Source organism: Crinia signifera, chromosome 9 (assembly GCF_055691185.1).
Source record: "Crinia signifera chromosome 9, ASM5569118v1, whole genome shotgun sequence".
In the NCBI taxonomy this organism is placed as follows: domain Eukaryota; kingdom Metazoa; phylum Chordata; class Amphibia; order Anura; family Myobatrachidae; genus Crinia; species Crinia signifera.
This window is the reverse complement of record NC_139225.1, coordinates 70,778,340-70,804,678: the sequence shown is the minus strand read 5'-3', so window position 1 is coordinate 70,804,678 and position 26,339 is coordinate 70,778,340. Positions and strand designations below refer to the sequence as shown.

Sequence of the window (26,339 nt, the reverse complement as noted above, 5' to 3'; positions counted from 1 at the left end):
GTGAAGATGGCGGGCGCAGCAGCCGCTATTTAAAGCCTCGCGAAATCCGGCGCCGGGAGATGACGTTCTGACCACACGGACGGGCCCCAGTCAGGCGGGAATCTCCGATCGCTGCTCGGAACCGGGCTCGGAATGATGACGTCCGTAGGGGCTCGGATCTCCGGAATCCGAGTCTGCACATCTCTACTAATAACCAGTTATACAGTATGTTGTGATACTATATGTGATAATGAATAGGCTCCTTAGTCTGGCCTAAAACACAAATAACCCCTTGTGATTGCACAGAGTTTGTTTTGCATTCTATTAAACACATTTTATCTCTGATTTAACATCAAATGTGCTTCCTAGATTGTGAACTAAAACAAGTGCTATATTGGCTGAATGATTTATGTGCAATGGGCCTGGGTCTGGTTCACTCGCAAAACCTTTCTCTCCCATGTGCACTGCAGGTGGGGCTGATGTAACATGTGCAGAGAGAGATTTGGTTGTTTCGTTTCTGTGCAGGGTAAATACTGGCTGCTTTGTTTTTACACTGCAATAGCATACCTCCCAACTTCGGTCCTGACGAAATAGGGACACTCGCGCGAGCGTCCGAAAAGGGGGCGGGGTATATGCAAATGAGGTCGCCGCTTATGCTAATTAGCCGCGACCTCATTTTCATACGAGAATAGACGCTGTGCGCATGCACACAGCATCTATTCTACTAGATTGGGGGGTCTCCCAACTGCCACCCCCCGCAGCGGGACAATGCCTGCCGCGGGTGGGACAGCGGGACAGGACCCGAAAATCGTGACTGTCCCGCTGTATTCGTGACTGTCCCGCTGTATTCGTGACTGTCCCGCTGTATTCGTGACTGTCCCGCTGTATTCGTGACTGTCCCGCTGTATTCGTGACTGTCCCGCTGTATTCGTGACTGTCCCGCTGTATTCGTGACTGTCCCGCTGTATTCGTGACTGTCCCGCTGTATTCGTGACTGTCCCGCTGTATTCGTGACTGTCCCGCTGTATTCGTGACTGTCCCGCTGTATTCGTGACTGTCCCGCTGTATTCGTGACTGTCCCGCTGTATTCGTGACTGTCCCGCTGTATTCGTGACTGTCCCGCTGTATTCGTGACTGTCCCGCTGTATTCGTGACTGTCCCGCTGTATTCGTGACTGTCCCGCTGTATTCGTGACTGTCCCGCTGTATTCGTGACTGTCCCGCTGTATTCGTGACTGTCCCGCTGTATTCGTGACTGTCCCGCTGTATTCGTGACTGTCCCGCTGTATTCGTGACTGTCCCGCTGTATTCGTGACAGTTGGGAGGTATGCAATATAGATATCAGTTTGAAATACAAGCCCCCACCCAAATCTCTCTCTGCACATGTTACACCCCCCCCCTCCCCCTTCCCTGCAGTGCACATAGAGCCAGATGTATCAAGCTTCAAAAAGTGATTAAATGGAGAGTGATAAACAGACAGCCAATCAGCTCCTACCTGTCATGTTACAAGCTGGGTTTGAAAAATGACAGGTAGGAGCTGATTGGCTGGCTGTTTATCACTCGCCATTTTATCACTTTCTGAAGCTTGATACATCTGGCCCATAGTGTTGTCCATTAAAGAGATAATTTGCTTTTGCGAGTGAACCAGAATCGGGTCCAATGTCCCTTGGCCCATCACAAATGTATTTCAGTAGTAACTTACTATATACCACTTTTACATTTTCCTTTCTTTGTTTCCCCCTAGGTTACATCTTATATTCCAGTGCACAATAGTTAACGGTTTGCTATTCAATACTAGTTTTAGAATGCAGCCATTTCTTATTCTACGGTGGTGAATGAAGGCAGGATACAGTATGGTGGATACAGTACATGCACTGAGACTGATGTAATCCTGGGCGACCTGTTCTGAGCAAGGGAATTTGTTTCTTTGCAGTAATACATTGTACAATTCTTGAGAGAGGCTGTGTCGAAGTAATCCAGCCAACGTAGTACCTGAAGGTCCTACCATGGAAGCAGACCTTTCACATGTTACTGAAACTAATACAACATACACTACTGATCCTGTGCTGCAGGAGGAAGAGCTGGACAATGTCCCTGCTACTGGAAACTATGCATATTTCAGCACCCCTGTACGTGTAAATAGTAAAGAGAGGTCTATTCCTGGTTTAGACCCCCAGGGGGATCCCTTGTGTTACAAAAGTTTCTTCACTGAGGAATGTGATGATATTGTTCATCAACTACAAAGCCGAGAAATCCGAGGATGGAGTGTAGGCAAAAGAAAGCTGGAAGAACTTGATATATCCACAATTGAGGCAGAGCCTGCTCCTTTTTACTGCACGCCCAAGTCTATTTTGAATGATCCCACCTGCAGCACCAAAAGAAGAAGACTTGCTAATGCTGGTGAGGCTGGTGATTGCTATCTATATTGTAAATCTGCTGAAAATATTCAAGTGCACTAATTTGTCTCCTCTTCCGGTGGGTTTTTATATTGAATGTTTAGTATTGTCAAAGTATGGGTAATTTTAATTGTTAAGAGGGTAATCTATAAAAATTAGATTTGACAATATGTTTGCTTTATATTCCAACTTGCAATTCACATTCTTCTAAAGTCAAAATTCTGGTTTACTCGCCACTGTTAAGACCCATACACACTGGGCAACTTTGAGATGAAATTCACTCAAAACAGCAGGTTTGAGCGTCTTTCAGCTCAAAGCTGCCCAGTGTGTATGCCAGGAAAGCCGTCCATCTGCTGGTAATACCAGCAGATGGACGGCTTTGCATAGTGCTGCGTTATGCAATGGCGTCCTCTCCCCGCTGATGGCGCCGGGCAGGGAGAAAGCCGCTCAGAGGCCAGTATTCAATGCCGGTACGAGCGGCCGGCGAGGGGGTTAAACTGCGAGGATCACAGAAAACCAGTGATCCTCGCAGTTTAACCCCCGCGCCAGCCGCTCGCACTATGCAACGTTCCGGGGGAATCCTCGCAGTCACAGAACTGCGAGGATTCCCCTAAACTGCGAGAGCCGAGGCTAGTGCAGCAAACTCGCTGTAATTAGCCTCGGCTCTCGCAGCTTTTGGAGGCACATTCGCAAATTCCCCCTAGCTCAAAAAACGGAGCGAGGGGGAATTTGCGAATGAGGGGTGTCAGTTGAATACTGACAGGGTGAGCGGTGACTGCGAGCAAAAAGTCCTGCTCGCAGTCACCGCTCGCCCACGGCATTGAATATATGCCAGTGTGTATGCACTGAGCGGCTTTCTCCCCAGCGATAATTGTGATCACTGTCCATACACGCTGGGCATATTCGCTAAGTGTGTATGGACCATTACAAGTGCCCCAAAATGGTCAATGCATTTCAATATACAAACATACAGTACCATAGGGAAAAAAATGTAAACTACAAGATCCAACATTCCTTCTCAGCCATGGGCATGCTATTACACTTATCTTTAATTGTTTTTGCTTCTATTTCTTTTTTAATATGGCTGGAGTTTCAAATGTTGGTATTGCCTGTATTTATTGAGCTGTAACTACTAAAATGCATTTCTTAGTCACATAAATGGTAAAGCATTGCTTTTGTTCAACAGAGTAAAATGTATATATTAAAAAAAAAATCATCTAAACTTGAATAAAATAACAATTTATGGCTATAGAGCAATCTCAAACTGGATACACAATAGAGCATGGGTCCTCAAACTGCGGCCCTCCAGATGTGGTGAAACTACAATTCCCAGCATGCCTTGCCACAGTTTTAACACTCCCTTATAGGAAAACTGTGGCAAGGCATGCTGGGAATTGTAGTTTCACCACATCTGGAGGGCCGCAGTTTGAGGACCCATGCAATAGAGGATCTTTTCAATCTTTGTAGTTGGAGGGAAAATCTGGCAATGTATATGAGCAAATGATTTGCTCACAAAATCTGCAAAAAAATATTAATTAGTAATTTCAATAAATTGGTTAAATCAAATGGATTTAACCAATTTCTCTGAACATCCATTATTGTCTGTTTCCAGTGTTTGGAATGGTCAATTGTCATTTGCTCCATTTCATTAGCAGATTTTCGCTCCAACCAGAAAGATTGAACAGATAATCCTATAGTGTGTATCCACTTTACACATTCCCAGTTTGCATTTTATCATTTTTCCAAAGCACTTGCCAAACTTGAACAGCCAGACATCAGCATGAGCATCACAGATCAGCAATTTGCTAGAACAATCTTGGGGCCAAATGTAAAAGGGTGTGAAAATCAGAAATTGTGACATTTTGGAAAAGTTGTCCCTTTTTTTTTTTTTTTTTTGTAAGGGACAATCAATTACATCAACCTGTTTTTTGTTTTTTTGTTGTTTTTTTTTCTTCGGGTAATTGGTTGGATGCCACATAAACAAAATGGGAAAACTCTCCCAAAATCTCTCACTTTCTGATTCTAACAACCTATTACATTTTAGCCCTTGGGCAATTATTTAATGTAATTTTGAGCCAGGTTCTCTAAGCTTCAAAAGTGATAAAATGGAGAGTGATAAACAGCCAGCCAATCAGCTCCTGTCTGACATTTTTCAAACACATTCTGTGACATGGCAAATAGGAGTTGATTGGCTGGCTGTTTATCACTCTCCATTTTATCACTTTTGAATTTTAGAGAATCTGGCCCTTTGCCTGTAGAATATGTATAGGGTGTTTTTGGTAAACAGGTAACTGCAAGGCCTAGAATAGACCCAGACAACAGGTGTCTTGTGAATCTATAAACTCATGGCTAACCCCCTCCCCCCCCCCCCTTACACCCCACCCCCTCAATTCTGGTGTCCTAGGCCTAATGGTTGAGCTGGCCCTGAACATTGGGAAATTATTAATCCATATTTATACCATGATGTCTTCAAAGCTGATAGGACAGACTTTGCTCATGAGCAAATACAGTTCAGCATATCCTGTGAGCAAGGTGCATAATAATATATCTAAGGTCCTTGCTTATTTATGAAGACTAGAAGAGAATCAATGACCCTACAGTACAACTGACTTGAGTTTTTTTTTTTTTTTTTTATTGTATATACATATTGCTCTTAGATCATACCAGAAACCTGAAGCTACATTCCTTCATAAGCCAATGCAATAAAAGTCCTGGCTTTAAATGCTTTACTTCACACATGCTGGAAGAATCACTACAAAAAATACACCGTTTTGGGGCAGATGCAGATATGAACTTGGTTCAAGCAGAACCCAGCACAATGTTGACCTCATTGACTGCTCCCAAATGCAACCACTTTCAGAAAATTAGACGGCGACATTCACAGCCCGCAATTTCCAGCAATGCTCAGTGTACAGAACATGGTGCTCAAAATTATGTCTACATGCCCAAGAGAGGTATTTCAAAGACAACACTGACCCCTTTGATGGAGACAGGATCAGAAGAATGGAAGTCTGGGAATACCATTAATTCCAAAAAGTTTACCCAGATATACAGAAGTCCAGTTCCAGAGTATAGGAGTTTCTTTGCTGCAGAGTGTGAGAGAATTTACAACAAATTGAAGATGCAGGAGGCAAGAAAAATAAGGTTGAGTAATGTGTCCACTATTGAAGCCGAGCCTCCTCCGGTTTTGTTGAACACTACTGACTCTGTGGAGTTGGAAAATACTCACATCATGGAGAAGTCGGCATTTGGTGTAAGTCGGCTTGATTTGGAGAAGATGAATATGGACTACTCAGTCCCAGAAAGAGCCTTGCCTTTGCTTGCAGTATCAGATCATCTTCTGTGCAGTAACAGTGGGAAGGGACAAACCAACAAAGCGGCAATCGCTAGTTATACTCAATATATTATGCCCATGCTTGGAGAAGGGTCAGTAGAGGGTGCCATGCAGTCCAATGCGACCATATCTGGTGAAGACGCTGTAACAGATGTCACTCAGGACATTGAACTACTGCATTCCACAACGTCTGTAATAGATTCCACACTAGACATTGTGACTATGAGTAACGACATACCTGTGGCTGAAGTGGAGACTCCTGTAGGAACGTTATGTGGCAGTGTATCTCTTGCAAATGCTACACAGGATATAGTAGTAAATGTGGAGCCAGTAACCGATTTCTTTCGGAAGCCTGCTTTAATGCAGAGTGAGGTCACTGTACACAGTAGCATGCATACAGTGACCGCCGTACCAAAGGCCATTCAGGATGTTATTTCCTTACAAACTGAGCCTATTGCTTCTAGCCACCCTTCCTTTCTAGAAAAAGGCACAATCTGCAGTGCTGAAAAGGAAACCTGCCCTTTATCCAGCATTACTATGGTGAATGTAGAGAAAGATGTTACATCAATACAACATTGGGATATTATGTCAGACTATCCTCAATATGTCCAGTCAGTTCCTACTGAAGTGACCTCTCCTCTTGTAATAAATAAGAAATTTACACATTGCAAGAAGATCATTCCAAATGACACTCTGGGCACTAACTTAAAGAACAATAAGGGGACTATGACCACCACTGCACAGGACATCCCAACATTGTACAGTGACATGGCAATGCCCCACACTACTCAGGACATTGTTCTAATTAATGGAGACATGACTCTCGCTAATGCAACACAAACCATCGAGTCCATGTATAATGAAGTATACCTAACCGACACAGGTGACAGTACTAAAGTTATAGCCGCAAACCAAACACTGTTTAGCATTTTGCCAGAAAGTGGGATTAATCCAACTGATGAATCTGAGAAAAGTTGCAGGAAGATGTGGCCAGCTTGTAAACCTGATCTGGATCTAACTGACATTGCCCATTCTGGAAGTGTCCCCCGTACCCGATCTCGCACCTTAATTACCTCTACGCCTCTCCCAGGTGTCAGCACCCATCTATTTATTAAAAAGGTATGCAGAGACTCCATACAGCAGAAACAAAGGCCATTCTTCAACCAAGTTCAAGAACAAAAATGCAGAACGACTGTACAACAGAATGAAACTGTAGTATTGAGTGGGCAGACATCCATTGGTGACACCAAGAGAGTAGAGCGACTCGGTAAGGGTTTACGGCTTCCTCGACTCAGCAAAAGTAGTATTCCAAAGGTATCTGAAGTATCAAAGACACTGCAGCCGGTATGTGCCATTCCTGTTCCCTGCGGTATCCAAGCATTAAGCAATGTGCCTAAAACTCCTGGAATGGCAATGGTTTCGACGAAAGGCCTCACTGGGCTTTGCAGAACAAATATTCGCCCAGTAACACTCACCAGCTTGCCAAGAAAAAATGTAGGTGCCATCAAGCAACTTAAACATCTTGCCCCAAGTCTGCAGCAACACGCCTCTGAAAACTTCAAAGGTTTTGCAGCCAAGGTTAGTAAACCTGTATATTTTTTTTTCATGTATTGAAGCTGCTCACTGTACCTTGCTCATTGTGATCCTTTTCTTTTAGATGTGCACAGATAAACAGACTTCTCAAGAATAAACTATCCATTTTTTTGTTTTGTTTTGTTCTGTTTAGATCAGGGATGGGGGAACCTTTGGCCCTCCACATACCAGCATGCCCTGCTACAGTTTTGCTATTTGGCCATACTAAAACTGTTGCAGGGCATGCTGGGATGTGTAGTTCCACAACAGCTGGAGCGCCGAAGGTTCCCCATCCCTGGTTTAGATAGAAGTTTTAGAAAGCCTAATCTTTGAAGCAAAAAAATGACGGTGGGACTTAAGCTCAGGTAATACTTTCAATGTGTACAAAGTGTATTTCCACATGGACAGCCTTATTGCACACTCAACTGCAAGCCCTATTCTCTGCCATTGATCAGTGCACAAGCCCTACTTCAAGGACAAAATCATTATAAAATAAGAAATTAAATGACCTGCTCTTCTGCAGCCCCTGACCTACTCCATTCCCTGACTGAACTCTTTGGCATCTTTTCTTCATTTGATACCAAAAAAAGAAGAGCATAGATCTACACTCTTCTCAAATCCCTACTCTACTTCCCAGGAGCATAAGTTCATACCAGCCACCCGGTAAGCTAAATAGACCGTGGTGTCCCCCAAGTGGCTCCGACATGCACATGTGCTGATGTCCCAGGGAATTGCCAATGGCCCATCTGGAGAATAATGACTTACTGTATATAATCGAGTAGAAGTAGACCCAAATATAAGCCGAGGTACATAATTTTACCACAAAAAAATGGGGAAAACTTATTGAATCGAGTATAAGCCTAGGGTGGGAAATCCAGCAGATACAGGTAAATTTAAACAATAAAAATAAATACCAATCTTCTTCCCAAAAAGAAAAAGGTGGCTTTGAATGGGGGCGTGAGGGTCACATTCACATACTTACTCCCCCCCGACACTGACGCACACCACCTACCCCACCTGATACAACTATCACACACAGCATCAACCCCCTCTTCCACCATACACACCCCTCTCTGGCACATACAGCACCAAACTCACCCACTCATATACACACACACACACACACACACACACACACACACACATATAGACACACATACACTGACAGCTCTGACACAAACCTAACCAACCCCCCACCACCGACACCTCTTTGACACACAAATCACCAAATCCCCATGCCACCCCATCCCCCAAGCAGTGGCGTAACTATAAATTTTGCTCCCTCCTGCCAAAAAGTTTGTGGCAACCCCTCCCCCCCCCTTCCAGGCTCCTCTCCAGCATGTTTCACCAGCGTGTGATGTGATGACGTCACATGCATAACGGAGAAACTGAAGCAGGAGAGAGGAAGAGAGACCAGCAGACACTGCTGCTTCCATTGGCTCGACGCATCCCAGCACACCCATCCTCCCGCCAATACTGTACACCGTAGCCAATAGCTGGATCTGTGTACAGTCATTTGAATCAGAAGGGAGGATTTGTCATCTCTGCCATGGCCGCACCCGCGCTGCGGCTGACTCGCCTCCAGTGCTCAGTCAGTGCGCCGAGCGGGTGCCGGCGCCCACACAGAACCTGCTGCTGCTTGCTCCCCCAAGCGGCTGCTGGGGCTGCCTTACAGTAGCTACGCCACTGCCCCCAAGTTACACCCCTGTTACAGACAGCACCCCCTCTCCCCCTGACTGTTCTTACACAGCGCTCCCCCCCCTCCATGTTACTGTACCTGTCTTACACAGCATCTCAGTGCAATGCTCCAGTAGCCCTGGGACCATTGCAAAGCATTAGGGAGTGGATGAGTCTTTGATCATAGGAGCGGCCACTCCCACCATTGAGTATTGTCCTCTGTTCTGTCCCACTGCGGCTCCAGGAATATGGAAGCCGCCATATGCGGCTCATGATGCTGCAGTGCACCTAGAAGTACCTGCTAGTGGTAGCAGTGGGTCACTTCCTGTATTCAGATAGTGGCTGGGCGCCGCTGCTCCCTCTCTCCCCATGCCGGACGGTGCTGGCTGTGATGGGTCCCTCTGCCGCCCTTCACTCGGGTATAAGCCGAAGTGGACTTTTTCAGCATAAAAAATGTGCTGAAAAAGTCGGCTTATACTCGAGTATATACGGTATATTGCAGCTAATTGTGGAGATAAGCAGTGACGGCTTTTACCTTTATGGTAGGAGGGAGGCTGCCCCTGGTTGCAATGCCGGCCTCCTGTCCCCCGCCACTGCGTATGCGCAGCAGCCCATAGAAGTAAAATCACGGTCCCTGCACATGCATGCATGTGCAGCCCTGGTTCTATGGCTTCAGCCCATAAAAGCCAAAGAGGCAACCCTGAGGGCGGGAACACCTCCCAATGGGAATGCCTTGGGCGTGTGGCAGGTCCAATAGGAAGTCTCTGCCAGTAGAGGCATCTTTATTTTCAGGTGTTAGCTGCAAATAATAGAGCCCTGAGGCATTTTTCTTTTATCAAATCTTGGAGAAAAATAACATGGTTGCTACTTTATATCTCTCAAAAACGGCTTGTGCCTTATATGCTACAGGCTGTGTGTGAAAAATGACTGCTAGAAATTGGTTGGTACATTCACTAACCATTTTATTTCCCGACAAACTTTAAACGCACCCCCCACCACCACCACCACCACAACAGTTTTAGTATAATTTCATGCATTTCCTTAAAACAACTTTTGCTCTTCGTTCGTCATATAAGGCACAATAGCAGAGATGTAGCTCACTGTATACAAACTTTTGATCTGTTCCAACGCCTTCCAAGAACGATGCAAACAGTTTTTGAGTCCGCATTGACTTGCAAAATCTAATACCTAAATCGAGAGCAAAAGTTCCCTAGGTCTCTCTTTCTCTGTGCCCCTCTCACAGCTGGGGCCCAGTAGCGAGTTCCTCCAATGTCTTTTTGGAGTTACGCCACTGCTACGAACTTGGTCCTATAGTCTCAAGTCAGTGTTTATAGCCAGGCCAGCTATAGGTGCAAAATGAGACCACTGTGCATACATGGCTCTAAGCGGTGTCATCCTGTGGTCATACAAATTGGTGTACAGTACCTGTTCCTCCAATTGGTTTTCTTAAAAAGGCCAACTATTTATCTGTACACTCCTGAAACCTAGAGATGTGTTCTCATATGTTGTTGCTCACATTGAAGACTCCATGTCATGTCATGGTATAGCATATAGTAGCAGGGGGCACGCTCGCACTACCCATATGCTATGAATGAGGAGCTAGAGGCAGCAGGAGGCAGTGCTATGCTGAAATACATACACATTGCAGCCTTCCTGGCATAAGCAGCCTCCTGCAGCAACAAGGTAATAAGACACACACCTCTAATATGGATATTACAACTTTTAAATATTTAGTAAAAAAAAAATGCATTTTTACACTGCAGACCTGCTGAAATTCCAGGGTCTCATTCTGGGTTGCTTCCTTTTCCATGGAGCAAAACCCGGGTTGATGCACAGGCAAAAACTCAGGTAGGCAGAGTAAAAGGTGTATGATGGGAGCACCAGCCCTGTTGTAGTCTTGGCAGATCTATAAAGTTTAAAAACTAGTTTTATAGTGAATGTAAATCCACCACAGCACCTTAATCAAGTGTCTCCCTCAGCAGGAATACATTTTTTTTTTTTTTTTTTTTTTTACATGCGCTCGCCACGCTTCGGGTTGGCGTTCATAGTGGGGGTGGTACAGTAACAAATGCCCTTTGGGGTGCATTTAACATGATTTTAACACATGTCAATGATTTCTGTGAAAAAAATGGCATTGCATCGGATTGCATGCGATGCGATTTTTTTTTTTTCCTATATGATGCCCATCGTGGGAGCCGTGATACTACACAAGTACCTGTAGATCTTCTAAAAACCTTTTTACCTTGGGGCACACAAAATAAGATTTTTAAATTGCCAAGGCACGCCATGAGATCCTCACAAGGCAAAACACATTGGTCCCCACAGGGAAAAAAACAAACCTATTGGCCCCCCATATAAAAAAACAATCACACTCATGTGAAGTGCCAATAACGTTGGCACTTCACATGAAAAGAAGAGACCAGTATATAAAAGTTGAACTGGTGGTGACTGTAAACTGATTTGGGCATATCTAGATCTGGGGGCACACTTGAGAACAGCTCATGGCACACTAATGTGCCACAGTACAGTGGTTGCAAAATACTGTTCTAAATCTACCTGTATTTTAAGTGATACTGTACTTAATGGTTTGTCTTCCTGTGTAGGAGGGAGTGGTGGGGTCCAAGTTACCTATGATTTCTCATTTGAGACCACCTTCTCAGCTATGTATCCCAAGAAGTGGCATATTCACAGGAAAGGCCCAGAGTATTTCAAGAACTCAGAATGCTGGTGGCTGTGGTGTTTCCTCGTTCCCTCCTATGCCAGTAGCTGGTAAGTGCAGGCTAAGTACATGACAGGGACTGCAAACTGAATCTAGTAAGGAATCTTGCTTATTTCCCTCCAGCAGGGGTTGCAGCATCAGAACTTGTCAGACCAGATCAAACTTTCATTCTTCTTCCTCATCCAACAAGTTCTCAGAAGAGCTCTTCCAAAATGCAGACTCGTCTACCAGGTAACACTTCAGGACTGGAGTAAAACTTTTCCTTTGGTGTACCATAAACAAAGCTTCTTAGTATAGCACATGAAGATGCAAGGGTAAGCGGACGGTCGTATTCTGCTGTCTTTGTTGTATTGAGCACTAAATCTTCAGGGTTTATTTAATAGAACTTTTAGTGGAATCCATAACAGCATGTTGGTAATTGGCTTCCATTTGTACCACTAATCCAAGGGATGATACAAGTTAATATTTGATTTGTTCTTGTGCTTTATAGCACACTGGTGTTCAGAATGATGGTAGTTAATTCTTTTTTTTGATCTTCAAATTTAAGGAACATGTAACACTTAACAGTGTGGTCCTAATCCGAACTATACAGCTGCCTTGTTGACACTGCTGAATAAGTTTATACACCGCTGATTCAGATCTGTGATTTACAGCATTGTTACAATCGTTACTCAATGTGTTTTGTTGCGTAGATGGACAGAAAACATAACATCCCCATTATATTTGAGCTTATAGTACGACAAGGGTAACTCCACCATTCTCAGTATATCATGTGTAGCCATTATCCTGTACAGGAAGCAAGGAAGTTTGATATACAGTGATTCAACCACTGCTGTGTGTTATTGCAAAGGTTAGATGGCTCATTCAATATCCACTAGAGCAAGGGTTCTCAAGCTCGGTCCTTGGGTGCACAGCAGGTGCATTCATTACTCCCTGACACAATTTAAAAAGATCCTCAGGTGGAGCTAATTATTTCACTTGATTCTGAGGAGACCTGCAAAACATGCACTGTGTGGGGTCCTGAGGACTGAGTTTGAGAACCTGTGCACTAGAGTGTTCTCATTAGACAGATGTTGAATATGCAAGATCTCCTTTGACAGTGGAATAAATATCAGGGAAGGGTGCCGTATTACTGACTGACCACAACAGTTGGGATCCTGACAGAGGGGCTACTCTCCCTCGTCTGGGTCCCGGACCCACATAGAGGGAGAATAGAATAGGTGGCAAGAGCAGTGAGCCACTGTAACCGCAAGGGACTTAGTTGCGCTAACCCTGCTGTCTGAGTTTCGGCAGTCAGAAATTCCGAAGTTGAGCTAATGACTGTCGGAATCCCGACTGTCAGTGTGTTATACCACACCCCTCAGAGAGGTGGTAGTTCTTCTGACTACTGCTGGCATTCAGCTTTCTGTGGTGGGGTTGCATACTTTGGTGAAGTTCTCTAGTTCATTGGAAGTCCCAAGTGTTAGATTTACTGCCAGTAACCTTTGTCTTGTCTCACATTTTTAACAATGTCTTGCTTTCTCTTTGGCTGCCTATACCATAGGAATCAGGAATACAGTGGCATTAGAATCTAATTAGAAGAAAAAATGTATCACCAGCTCACTCACTTGCTTAAGTTTATCACCATTTATTAAACAGTATAGCTGGTGAACACCACATTAACAAAAAACGGTACTTGTGTATTTTGGCGGCGCCCCCAATGTCCGTCGTACGACGGACAGATCGCATCGCATCGCATGCCATGCACCCGATGGCATACGATGCAATGCGACGCGATTTAGACCCCCTATACGACCAAAAATCGTATAAGCACCCTAAAGGGTTCTTATACAATGTTAAGAACCCAAATGGGTGCTTACAATGTTAAATGCACCCCCAAGCCACCCCCCCACTATAAACGTGAACCCGAAGCGTGGCGAGCGGCGGCGGTACGCGTCCTACGACCTTTTCATACCCCCACTATCCACGTCGGCGTGGAGTTGAGAATAGAATAGTGTGGCGAGCGCAGCGAGCCCCGCGAGGGGACGCGGATACCTTCACAGGTAAACGCGTCCCTTCGCGGGCTTCACAGGTATCCGCGTCCCCTCGCGGGGCTCGCTGCGCTCGCCACGCTTCGGGCTCGCTGCGCTCGCCACACTATTGTATTCTCAACTCCACGCCGACGTGGATAGTGGGGGTATGAAAAGGTCGTAGGACGCGTACCGCCGCCCCTCGCGGGCTCGCTGCGCTCGCCACGCTTCGGGTTCACGTTTATAGTGGGGGGGGGGTGGCGTGGGGGTGCATTTAACATTGTAAGCACCCATTTGGGTTCTTAACATTGTATAAGCACCCATTAGGGTGCTTATACAATGTTTAATCGCATCGCATCGTATGCCATGTACAATGGCATACAATTTCAAAATTGTATGCCATCGTGCATTATCGTATGATATCGCATACCATCGTATGCGTTATGGTATGCAATGCGATGGGCGCCGCCAAAATACACAAGTACCCAAAAACCTATACATTGTATTGTCATTAAGCAACAATTCCTTGTAAGGCAAGTAAGATGATAAATAGTTGCAGTCCTCTCTTCAGCAGAAATAATTAGAAACTGTGGTCCTTATTCAGGTTCACTCGCAAAGGCAAATTCCTTCTCAAATGGACAAAACCATGTGCACTGCAGGTGGGGCAGATGTAACTTGTGCAGTGATAATTAGATTTGGGTAAGGTTTTACTTTAAAGTGAGATCTATATTGCAGTGTAAAAATAAAGCAGTCAGTATTTTCCCTGCACAGAAACAAAATAACACACCCAAATCAAAATCTTTGCACGTTACATCTGCCCCCCTGCAGTGCACATGGTTTTGTCCATTTGAGAAGGCATTTGCCTTTGTGAATGAACCAGAATAAGGGCCTAAGTGTGTATGTATGGATGTATATATGTGTGTGTGTGTGCAGGGGCGCTGGAACGTTTTTAGGTGGGGGGGGCAAGATATAATCTCATTTTGGCGCCCCCTAAATTGCTATATGTTACCCCCAGGCACTATACACACTGGCAGCGGCATATACACGTGGGCATTATACACAGGGCAGCGGCATATATGCATGGGCATTATACACAGGGCAGCGGCATATATGAGTGGGCATTATACACAAGGCAGCGGCATTTACGCATGGGCATTATACACAGGGCAGCGGCATATACACGTGGGCATTATACACCGGGCAGCGGCATATACATGTGGCCAGAGACACCAGGACTGACATTAATCCAGGGGTTGTCATTTACTCGTAAAAAGTGGAAAAAGTGACATCTCCCCGCAGCAGTCATCCATGTGGGCGGAGGGCTGCGAATAGGAATCGGATTCTTGCTGAGGCGCTAAAGCCAGTGGTGTAGCTTGGTTCCACGGTGCCCGGACGTGCCCACGTGTTTCCCCCCCCCCCCCCCCCTGCGCGACGAAAAGGGGGACTGTCCTTGCTCGTTGCCAAGGGGGACTGACCTTGCTTGTTGCTAAGAGGACTGACCTTGCTCATTAATAATAATAACAGGACCCCACAGACTGCTCCCCCTGTATAATAAAAGGACACCACAGGCTGCTCCCCCTGTATAATAAAAGGACACCACAGGCTGCTCCCCCTGTATAATAATAATAATAGTAAAAGGACTCCACAGATTGCTCCCCCAGTATAATAATACGGCTGCTCCCCTGTATAATATTAATATTAATAATAGGACCCCACAGCGCTCATGCCTTGACACCTGGATAGGGTCTCCGGTGCCAGGGATGCGGCGCCATGATGTTGATGCCCGCTGTGCCCGGCATCAGTCAGTGGGAAAGTTAAAACCCGGCAAGCGCTCTCACATCGCGCATGCGCCGGTTTGGGACGCCGGAAGCAGGGATGCGGCGCCATGACAATGATGTTGTGACATCATGGCGCCGCATACCTGCCTCCGGCGTCCCAAACCGGCGCATGCGCAGTGAGAGCGCTCGCCGGGTTTTAACTGTCCGCAGTGCAGACTGATGCCGGGCACAGCAGGGAGCGGGCGAGCAGGGCTGGGGAATTGGACGAGATGTTGGTGCTGCCTATAGGTGGAATAGTTGAAGTAATGCACACTCCTGAATGTCAGTGTGATGCAGCACTATAGGGACTATGTAAAAACCGGACCGGACCACACTCCGGACTGCCGGACAGGACATCAAAATCTGCAGTCCGGACCTTACAAGGTCCGGTCCGGGGGGTGTCTTGCCCGGGGGGTCCCTGTGATAGCTATCACCAGGGACATGGGGGAGGGGAGATTACAGCCTCCCCGGGTGGTCCGGACCGTCCGGTTTTTGCTACATGCCCGGAACATACAGGGAGGCTTTATTCTACCCCTCCTCCTCTACCTGGTGACATGTGTGACAGGCAGCCCCCCGGACAGGACACCCCCGGACAGGACACTCCCCGGACCGGAGGCTACAAGCTACAAAATGCAGAGTTTGATGTCTGGTCCGGCGGTCCGGTGGTTTTGTCCTGGTCCGTTTTCACCCATACCCAGCACTATATGCTGAATCAGGATCTAAAATTGCTACAGTGCTTCTATTGGGGATTATGTTGATGAACAGACAGTGCAATGTGAATTAAATGTGAATTTTTTATTTTGTGCAAAGAATTACACAAGGGGCTGAATGTGAACAAGTGAAGGTTATTAAAAGTCAAAAGTCTTGTCTCTGTTAGCAAGGTGGTCGTGTTACAGGGAGCTGGCGTCCCGACTCCCTGTAGTGCACGCCCCCTGATGGGTACCTGAGAAAGTTTGTGCAAAGCGCACAATGGCAAACAGGTCCCCCGCTGCTGGATCGGTCCCTCTGTGCCACTGGCACTATGCTGTGCTGTGGGGTCTCACAGATGATGGCTATGACGTTTTCTTCACCGGAGCTCAGCGCTGCTCCGTCCGGCTGCCCAGCGCGCTCCTACTGATGACGTCACCCGGCATCAGACTTCTCTGCATGGCTCCGGACTCTGGAAGCCGTCGGGGAATGATGATGATGTCGGCGGCTGTATGTGAGGAGCGATGAAGTTGTCTCGCAGAGCTGGGTGCTGGGCAGGGTGCTGGCGGCAGAGCTCCGGCGCCAGATGACATGTCTGCGCCCGGAGCTGGTGCTACGCCTCTGGCTAAAGCAGCTGTGCGGGCGGGCGGCTGCGATTAATCAGTAATATAGGCTGACGGGCGGGAGGCTGGATCAAGCTTAATCAGCCCACCGCCCGCCCGCCTATATTACTGATTAATCAGCCGCCCGCCCGCACAGCTGCTTTAGCGCCTCAGTAATTTGGGGGGGGGGGCAAGCTGCCCCCTCGCCCCCCCCCCCCCCCCCCCGTTCCGGCGCCACTGTGTGTGTGTAGATAGATAGATAGATAGATAGATAGATATAGAGAGAGAGAGAGAGATATCTCTCTATCCAGAGGTAGGGATCACACTCTCCTCCAATCCTCCAACCACAGTCGACTGCCGGGGTGTCACCTCAGGAAATCCTGGACAAGTCCAGTACACCAATATAGCCACCAAGAATGAGGACACTCACCGGTCTTCTTAAACACAAAAAGTTCTTTCTTTATTTAATCCATCTCACCTAAGTAAAGTGCAAAGTGCATGACAGTGGGCCCTTGGCCCACTGTCATGCACTTTGCACTTTACTTTGGTGAGATGGATTAAATAAAGAAAGAACTTTTTGTGTCCTCATTCTTGGTGGCTATCTATATCTATATCTCTCTCTCTCTCTCTATATATATATATATATATATATATATATATATATATATATATATATATATATATATATATATATATATATATATATATATATATATATATATATATATATATATATATATATATATATATATATACTCATTTGTAGAAAAGGCCGTCACTCTGCCGACTTACTGGGTCCGTTTCTTGCCTGGGTGCCAGCTCCTGGGTTAAATTAACCCTATGTATACAATCGTGGGATGGAAGCGTCACTCCAGGTCTTAGTGCAAATAAACTCTTTATTGGTGGTGTCTACGGCGTTTCGGGCCTCAGCCCGTCATCAGGACATACAACATGACAAGTGTTAACAACATGGTTTATATACTCACATACCCTCGGTCTTCTGGCATCTCTCCGTCCGTTTCCTCCCCTCGGCGTCTCCGTCCTCCCGCCGTGCTTCCGGCGGAGGTGACGTCACGCCAGTACTTAGAAGCCGGACAGGGCGCCCGGAGACCTGGAATGAGCACACATACAGATTCCGTGAATAACAAAACATTTCGACTACGTGATACATTAGAAATCTCTTCCGCTTATTGACGTGCAATATCATCCGCTATAACATTTAATCTGTGCTTAGTGCTCAACATCTCACATCTTAATATTGTGCTCCTGTTAATAAGACCAATCTCACTTGAGGCCACTAGGTGTCACTCCCTCCTGTGAGTTGGATCATCTCAAAGTGCTAGTGCTTATGTGCAATGTGCCAATACATAATATTACATACATAAAAATACAGATACATTTGAACATTATTAAACATTAAAAACCTGCTTATGAGACCACCTCACTCCATAATGACTGCCATATTTCGTACTGTGACTCTAGTTCATAATTAATTAATCTATTTTGTTAGTATTAATATTAATTTAATTTAAATTTAGATATATATGTGCGTGTCTCGCCCCTGTTTTATGGATGAATATCAATTTCTCTAATTTCTTTCTCTGTTTATATGCTTACTTAACTTAATAACAAGGGCCTATTATTACTTCCTCTTTTGGTGTCCCTTTTCATCATCTTAATCCTCCTCTGTTTCCACCTTTATCTATCTCTCAAAGAAAACAACTCATGTTCAATGCCTCATTGAGACCGTTCGGGCTTAATGTATTTAATGTATATATCCATTTGCTCTCCATTCTCAAAAGCTGTTTCTCTCTGTTGCCTCCCCTTGCACTGGCCGGAACATGATCTATCATCCTGTACCTAAGGTTCGCCATGCTGTGACGTGCCATGGCAAAGTGCCTAGCTACTGCTTGTTCACTGGTACCTGATTGCAATGCCATCCTAATCGCTGTACGATGGTTTGCCATCCTTTCTTTAAATTGACATGTTGTCTTGCCAATGTAGTGTAACCCACACGGACAAGACAACATGTATATCACGTATCGGGAGGTGCATGTTAAAGCATGTTTGATTTTATACATCCTACCCGTGAAGGGATGCGCAAATTTGTCCCCCGGTACCAAGTATGTACAAGTTGCGCACCCTGTACACTTGTAACATCCTGCCTTACGTGTAAGGAAATGTGTTGTTGGTGTTTTCCCTACTTTCGTGATATCTATGCGCTTAACTATATCACTGATGTTAGGTCCTCTTGTGTAACTGGGTAACAATCTGACATTTTTAAGACTCTTTAGATCCGGGTCCGATGTTACCAAGGGCCACAGCTTCTTGACTTTTGGCGTGATTTGGGGACTCAGGTTAGTATACTGGGTTACCCACGGCATTACCTCACCTTTATTTCTTACCTTTCTATCACTCTTTTTAAGTAGGTCCTCCCTCTTTTGTTTTTTGGCTTTTATCAAAGCTTGGTCTACCGTTTTTTTGGGGTACCCCCTCTCCAAAAACTTTCGCCTCATTTCCTCCAACTGTTTATCACGGGTTTGCTCATTGCTATTAATTCTACACACTCGGATGAATTGTGCATATGGCAACCCTGCTACTGTTGCTGCTGGGTGCGCACTAGCATGGTGGAGTAATGAATTCCTATCTGTGCTTTTCTCAAATAAGCTCGTATGCAGCTGGTTATTGATGACCTGGATCTTGACATCTAAAAATTGCACCTCATGGGTGCTGATAGTATAAGTAAAGCTTATCGGGTCCTCTGATGCATTTTGGGCCTCTAGTAGCTCTTTCAATTCATCCTCCTCCCCTGACCAAAACAATAAGACATCATCGATAAAGCGGACATAAAAACACACATTTCTCTTTATCTCCGGTCTATCAAAAAAGATCCTTAGTTCACTCTGACACATAAAAGCAGGAAGCAGGAAGAGCAAATCACAACGCCCGACCAGACGGAGCGGACAGTGCAAGAGGGGGCAGAAGCAGAAAGCCGCGGAGAGGCCAAAGAATGTGATCTTTAACCTATCGGGGAAACCGTTGACAGAAGCAGAGGAGAAAGTACTAACATTAGGCCTCAGCTTCGTCCCCACGACTAACTACAATGGCTTTCGCAATAAGGTGGAGAATTATAAGCTACAACGTAAAATAAGACTGAAGGAGCATTTTAGTAATAAAGAAACAGCACAGTTCAATCCAAGCACATTGAGAACAGAAGAGCTTAACAGAAAGTTGAAAGTACCCAGTACATATGATCCACACTCAAATAATCCAACAATCAGAACGTTCTCTAGGATGATGGATGGGGTTGGCCAGAGCTCCACTAAAATCAACTATAAGAATTTAACAAGAATAGAGCAAAAGGCATTACATGACCTAGGGGAACGTACTGACATCATCATCCGTGGAGCGGATAAGGGGGGTGGGATCGTGGTGCAGGACATTGGCAAGTACCGAGCGGAGTGTGAACGCCTGCTGGGGGATAAAATCACGTATGAACTTCTTGAAAAGGACCCAACAGAGCAATACTTGAGGGAACTGCAGGCTCTGTTAACAACAGCGGTCCAGGAGAATTGGATAACATTGGATTTAGCTAAGAAGTTGATGACATCCCACCCGAGAGTGCCAATTTTTTACACAATCCCGAAGGTGCATAAAAATGCACAATGCCCCCCAGGTAGGCCGATCATTTCAGCCCGAGGTTCGCTTAATGAGCCACTGGCGAGAATGATCGACCACCATTTACAGCCATGCATACAGGCGACGGCCACCTACTTACAGGACACCACCATGTTGCTGAATAAACTAGGAGAGTTTTCCATCACGACAGAAAAATTTTATATGGCGGTAATTGATGTCTGCAACCTATATACGTGTATTCCGCACGACTTGGGGTTGCAGGCAACAGAGAGTTTGATTAATGGCAATGCACTGTATGATGGGCCAGCTCCGGCCTTATTTGTGAAGATATTAGAGTACACTCTGACGCATAATTATTTTTTACATGATGGCAGGTATTATAACCAGAGAGCGGGCTGCGCAATGGGTTCATGCGCAGCTCCAGTGTACGCTAATGCTTTTATGTGTCAGAGTGAACTAAGGATCTTTTTTGATAGACCGGAGATAAAGAGAAATGTGTGTTTTTATGTCCGCTTTATCGATGATGTCTTATTGTTTTGGTCAGGGAAGGAGGATGAATTGAAAGAGCTACTAGAGGCCCAAAATGCATCAGAGGACCCGATAAGCTTTACTTATACTATCAGCACCCATGAGGTGCAATTTTTAGATGTCAAGATCCAGGTCATCAATAACCAGCTGCATACGAGCTTATTTGAGAAAAGCACAGATAGGAATTCATTACTCCACCATGCTAGTGCGCACCCAGCAGCAACAGTAGCAGGGTTGCCATATGCACAATTCATCCGAGTGTGTAGAATTAATAGCAATGAGCAAACCCGTGATAAACAGTTGGAGGAAATGAGGCGAAAGTTTTTGGAGAGGGGGTACCCCAAAAAAACGGTAGACCAAGCTTTGATAAAAGCCAAAAAACAAAAGAGGGAGGACCTACTTAAAAAGAGTGATAGAAAGGTAAGAAATAAAGGTGAGGTAATGCCGTGGGTAACCCAGTATACTAACCTGAGTCCCCAAATCACGCCAAAAGTCAAGAAGCTGTGGCCCTTGGTAACATCGGACCCGGATCTAAAGAGTCTTAAAAATGTCAGATTGTTACCCAGTTACACAAGAGGACCTAACATCAGTGATATAGTTAAGCGCATAGATATCACGAAAGTAGGGAAAACACCAACAACACATTTCCTTACACGTAAGGCAGGATGTTACAAGTGTACAGGGTGCGCAACTTGTACATACTTGGTACCGGGGGACAAATTTGCGCATCCCTTCACGGGTAGGATGTATAAAATCAAACATGCTTTAACATGCACCTCCCGATACGTGATATACATGTTGTCTTGTCCGTGTGGGTTACACTACATTGGCAAGACAACATGTCAATTTAAAGAAAGGATGGCAAACCATCGTACAGCGATTAGGATGGCATTGCAATCAGGTACCAGTGAACAAGCAGTAGCTAGGCACTTTGCCATGGCACGTCACAGCATGGCGAACCTTAGGTACAGGATGATAGATCATGTTCCGGCCAGTGCAAGGGGAGGCAACAGAGAGAAACAGCTTTTGAGAATGGAGAGCAAATGGATATATACATTAAATACATTAAGCCCGAACGGTCTCAATGAGGCATTGAACATGAGTTGTTTTCTTTGAGAGATAGATAAAGGTGGAAACAGAGGAGGATTAAGATGATGAAAAGGGACACCAAAAGAGGAAGTAATAATAGGCCCTTGTTATTAAGTTAAGTAAGCATATAAACAGAGAAAGAAAATTAGAGAAATTGATATTCATCCATAAAACAGGGGCGAGACACGCACATATATATCTAAATTTAAATTAAATTAATATTAATACTAACAAAATAGATTAATTAATTATGAACTAGAGTCACAGTACGAAATATGGCAGTCATTATGGAGTGAGGTGGTCTCATAAGCAGGTTTTTAATGTTTAATAATGTTCAAATGTATCTGTATTTTTATGTATGTAATATTATGTATTGGCACATTGCACATAAGCACTAGCACTTTGAGATGATCCAACTCACAGGAGGGAGTGACACCTAGTGGCCTCAAGTGAGATTGGTCTTATTAACAGGAGCACAATATTAAGATGTGAGATGTTGAGCACTAAGCACAGATTAAATGTTATAGCGGATGATATTGCACGTCAATAAGCGGAAGAGATTTCTAATGTATCACGTAGTCGAAATGTTTTGTTATTCACGGAATCTGTATGTGTGCTCATTCCAGGTCTCCGGGCGCCCTGTCCGGCTTCTAAGTACTGGCGTGACGTCACCTCCGCCGGAAGCACGGCGGGAGGACGGAGACGCCGAGGGGAGGAAACGGACGGAGAGATGCCAGAAGACCGAGGGTATGTGAGTATATAAACCATGTTGTTAACACTTGTCATGTTGTATGTCCTGATGACGGGCTGAGGCCCGAAACGCCGTAGACACCACCAATAAAGAGTTTATTTGCACTAAGACCTGGAGTGACGCTTCCATCCCACGATTGTGTATATATATATATATATATATATATATATATATATATATATATATATATATATATATATATATATATATATATATATATATATATATATATATATATATATATATATATATATATATGTATATATATATATATATACAGTATATATATATATCCATATCCATATATATATCCATATCCATATATATATATCCATATATATATATATCCATATCCATATATGTATATGTATATATATATGTATATATATATATATATATATATATATATATATATATATATATCTATATATATATAGCGTGTGGTGCGCGGCAGCACTCGAATAACAGAGACAGACTGCAGGGATTATCCCAACGTTTCAAGACCTTTCGGTCCCTTTATCAAGGTGCAGAAGACAAAATACATTAGTGAAAAACATACCTTTATGCTGATCCAGGCCGTTCGCGCGCCTCCCCGGCGTCCCGCATGGCGCTCGATGATGACGTCACACATGACGGAGCGACGCTGAGGCCGCGAAGGGCATCCAGATCTGCCCATACATCAAAACCTAAACAGAGTGACAAAACAAGAAGAGTCATTAGCCAAGGCTAGACAATAAGAGTACACTTAGCGTACAATGCTGAAAAATGTGTTGTATGAAAAAATACAGTGTACATTATAAAAACATTTTCATTAAAAAGTGTGGATATACATAGCTGCCAATGGTGATCGCTTACTGAGGCGATCTAACCCCTATAGGAAAATGTGACCATCTACTGCTGGTGGTGTCACATATTCCTTTCAGATATATTTAGTCGACACAGCACGGGTGGACACAGCATGAGGTAAATTTATGCGATTTATAAAGAATGCCAGATAACACCAGCATCTATATGAACTCTCCAAAGAACGCAGCGCTGATTCATAAAAAATATGACAGCCCTGCGTGCTCATTAAGGCCTCTGGGGGCCATGGTTTCCAGCCGATAAATCCACCTACTTTCGGCTCGACACAACAAAAGATCCCTGTCCCCTCCTCTTTTTGGTTTAGGTATTTGCTCTATAATTCTGTACCTAAGGGATGCAAGGGGGTGTCTGGCCTGCGCAAAGTGGCGGGCAACCGGTTGATCGCCAGTCCCCGAGAGTAATGCATGTTTGATGGCGGACCTGTGTGCCGCGGCTCTCTCCTTAAATGCCCGTGTGGTTTTGCCGACGTAATGTCGACCACACGGACAACTTATAAGGTACACCACGGAATCAGAAGTACAGGTCACCCGCTGCCGAATTTTAAAAGGTTTACCAGAGAATGGGTGACAAAACTGATCACCTGTCACCATGTAGCTGCATGTAGTGCAGCCACAACACTTAAAGCAACCATTCCTGGGAGTACCTAAGAAGGATGTTGCCGTGGGTACCACCTCCACTACATCATTCCTTACCAGGTAATCCTTAAGGTTTTTTCCTCGGGTGTAAGCACACATCAACCTCTTTTTATGGAGTGATTTAAGTGCCCCATCTGTATTAATGATAGGCCAGTGGGCTTTGGCCATTTGGTTAATGGCCTTGCTTTTAGGATGGTAGGCATTGACCCATACAAATTTTTCTTCTTTGCTTTTCTCACTGGGAGTTAACGCTTGCTGTCTAGTGAGGGACAGAACTCTTTCTTTGGAACTGAGTAATTCTGCCATAGGGTACCCCCGCTCTGAAAACTTGTGCATCATGGTGGACAATGCAGGTTCCAGTTCACTGGGATCACTCACAATTCTGCGCACCCGCAGCATTTGCGAGAAAGGTAATCCTGCTTTGAGAGGGGTAGGGTGATGACTATTGGCCCGCAACAAATTGTTGCGGTCTGTTGGTTTACAGAATAACCCAGTAGAGATGATACCCTCCGATAATTTAATACTGACATCGAGGAAATTGATGTGATCTTTGCTGATGTTATATACAAATTTGATGGGTGAAGAGGTTGCATTGTGCTGATCAAAAACTTGTGCTAACGTACTTTGGGGGCCTGACCACAAGATCAGCAGGTCATCTATGTACCTGGTGTATAGCACAAGATGCCTGCTGATCTCGGGGACGTCCACCAGTAACTCGTGTTCAACCCTGAACATGTAGCTGTTGGCTAACGACGGGGCCACTGAGGACCCCATCGCGCACCCACAGCGCTGAAGGAAAAATTTGTTATTGGACATGAAATAGTTTCTCTGTAACGTAAGCCCTAACAGCTGTAAAAAGAGCTCAATATCTGGTCCCTTGTATAACGGATTGTTGGTTATTAGTGCACGGACCGCCGCGAGTCCCCCCTCGTGTGGAATACACGTGTAAAGACTCGCGACGTCCACTGTGCACAACAAACAATCTGTGGGCACTTGACCTAGTGCCTCCAATTTTACTAGCAGCGTGTTGGTATCTTTAAGGTAAGTCATGCGATCTTGGACACACGGCTGTAAATAACTGTCCAACAGAATAGACACAGGCTGATACAATGACCCCCGAGCAGAGATTATGGGTCTGCCCGGGGGGTCCACCAAACTTTTGTGGACTTTAGGAATGGTGTACAAAAGTGGGACCACCGGGTGCTGAGTGATCAAAGCGTCCCTAATGTTGGGTTCCAACAAAGAGTCACACACTGCTTTGTTCAAGATATCATCAAGTTCACGTTTGTAAGCCACCGAAGGATCTTTAGGCAAAGGTAGGTATACATTGGTGTCGGCGAGTTGTCGTGAAATCTCACGGAGATAGTCTGTAGTATTTTGTAACACTAACCCGCCCCCTTTATCCGCCGAACGGATGGTGATGGAGGAGTCCGTGCTGAGAGACTTGAGGGCTTTCCATTCTAGAGACGAGAAGTTGGATCCTGACTGAACTTCTGAGGCCAAAATCTTGGCTGTATCTTGTTGGATCATGCGACTAAAAGTCTTAATAGAGGGGCTGGATGATAGTGGGTCAAATTTTGACTTCTTGCGAATGGCTGGAGGAATGCTGCTAGCAGGATTAGTGGTTTCCCCTTTGTCCTGAAAAAATTCTTTGAGCTTAAGATGACGATTAATTTTAAATTGTTCAATCTTTACTTGAAATGGGTCCACCTTATTGGTGGGAATAAAGTTGAGACCCTTGGACAACACCCGTTTCTCGGTGGGAGTCAGTATCCGGGATGATAAGTTAAAGATTGAGTCATCTATTTTTTCTTTGTTGCTGCTCTGGGAGGCTTTTTGTAGCCTTTTGTTTTGCCCTCCACGCCTGGTGTAGAGGCGCTGCCGCGAGCGATTTGGTTCCTTGTGCGCACCCCGGCCGGGATGCGCCCCTGGGAGTTTTTTGACTCCTCAAATTCGCTAGCTGATGACCCTCTTTCTTGCGAAGAATCGGTTTCCCGGATGTTATGTTGAAAACGGCGAAACTGTCTCCTACGATAGGGACG

General features: G+C 45.1%; 1 protein-coding gene across 4 annotated transcripts in view; it reads left to right on the top strand.

Annotated features, from left to right (window-relative positions):
• Window positions 1–26,339, top strand: part of LOC146035621 (uncharacterized) — a 52,887-nt gene that overhangs the window by 10,166 nt on the left and 16,382 nt on the right. For 3 of the 4 annotated variants that reach the window (XM_083159173.1, XM_083159172.1, XM_083159171.1), the window contains exons 2-5: window positions 1,723–2,378; window positions 5,032–7,286; window positions 11,561–11,726; window positions 11,800–11,907. In XM_083159173.1, coding sequence (XP_083015299.1) covers window positions 1,985–2,378; window positions 5,032–7,286; window positions 11,561–11,726; window positions 11,800–11,907 — 2,923 coding nt within the window. In that variant the 5' untranslated portion in view covers window positions 1,723–1,984. The remainder of the gene's footprint in view (window positions 1–1,722; window positions 2,379–5,031; window positions 7,287–11,560; window positions 11,727–11,799; window positions 11,908–26,339) is intronic. The other variant, XM_083159174.1, reaches the window with a different exon arrangement.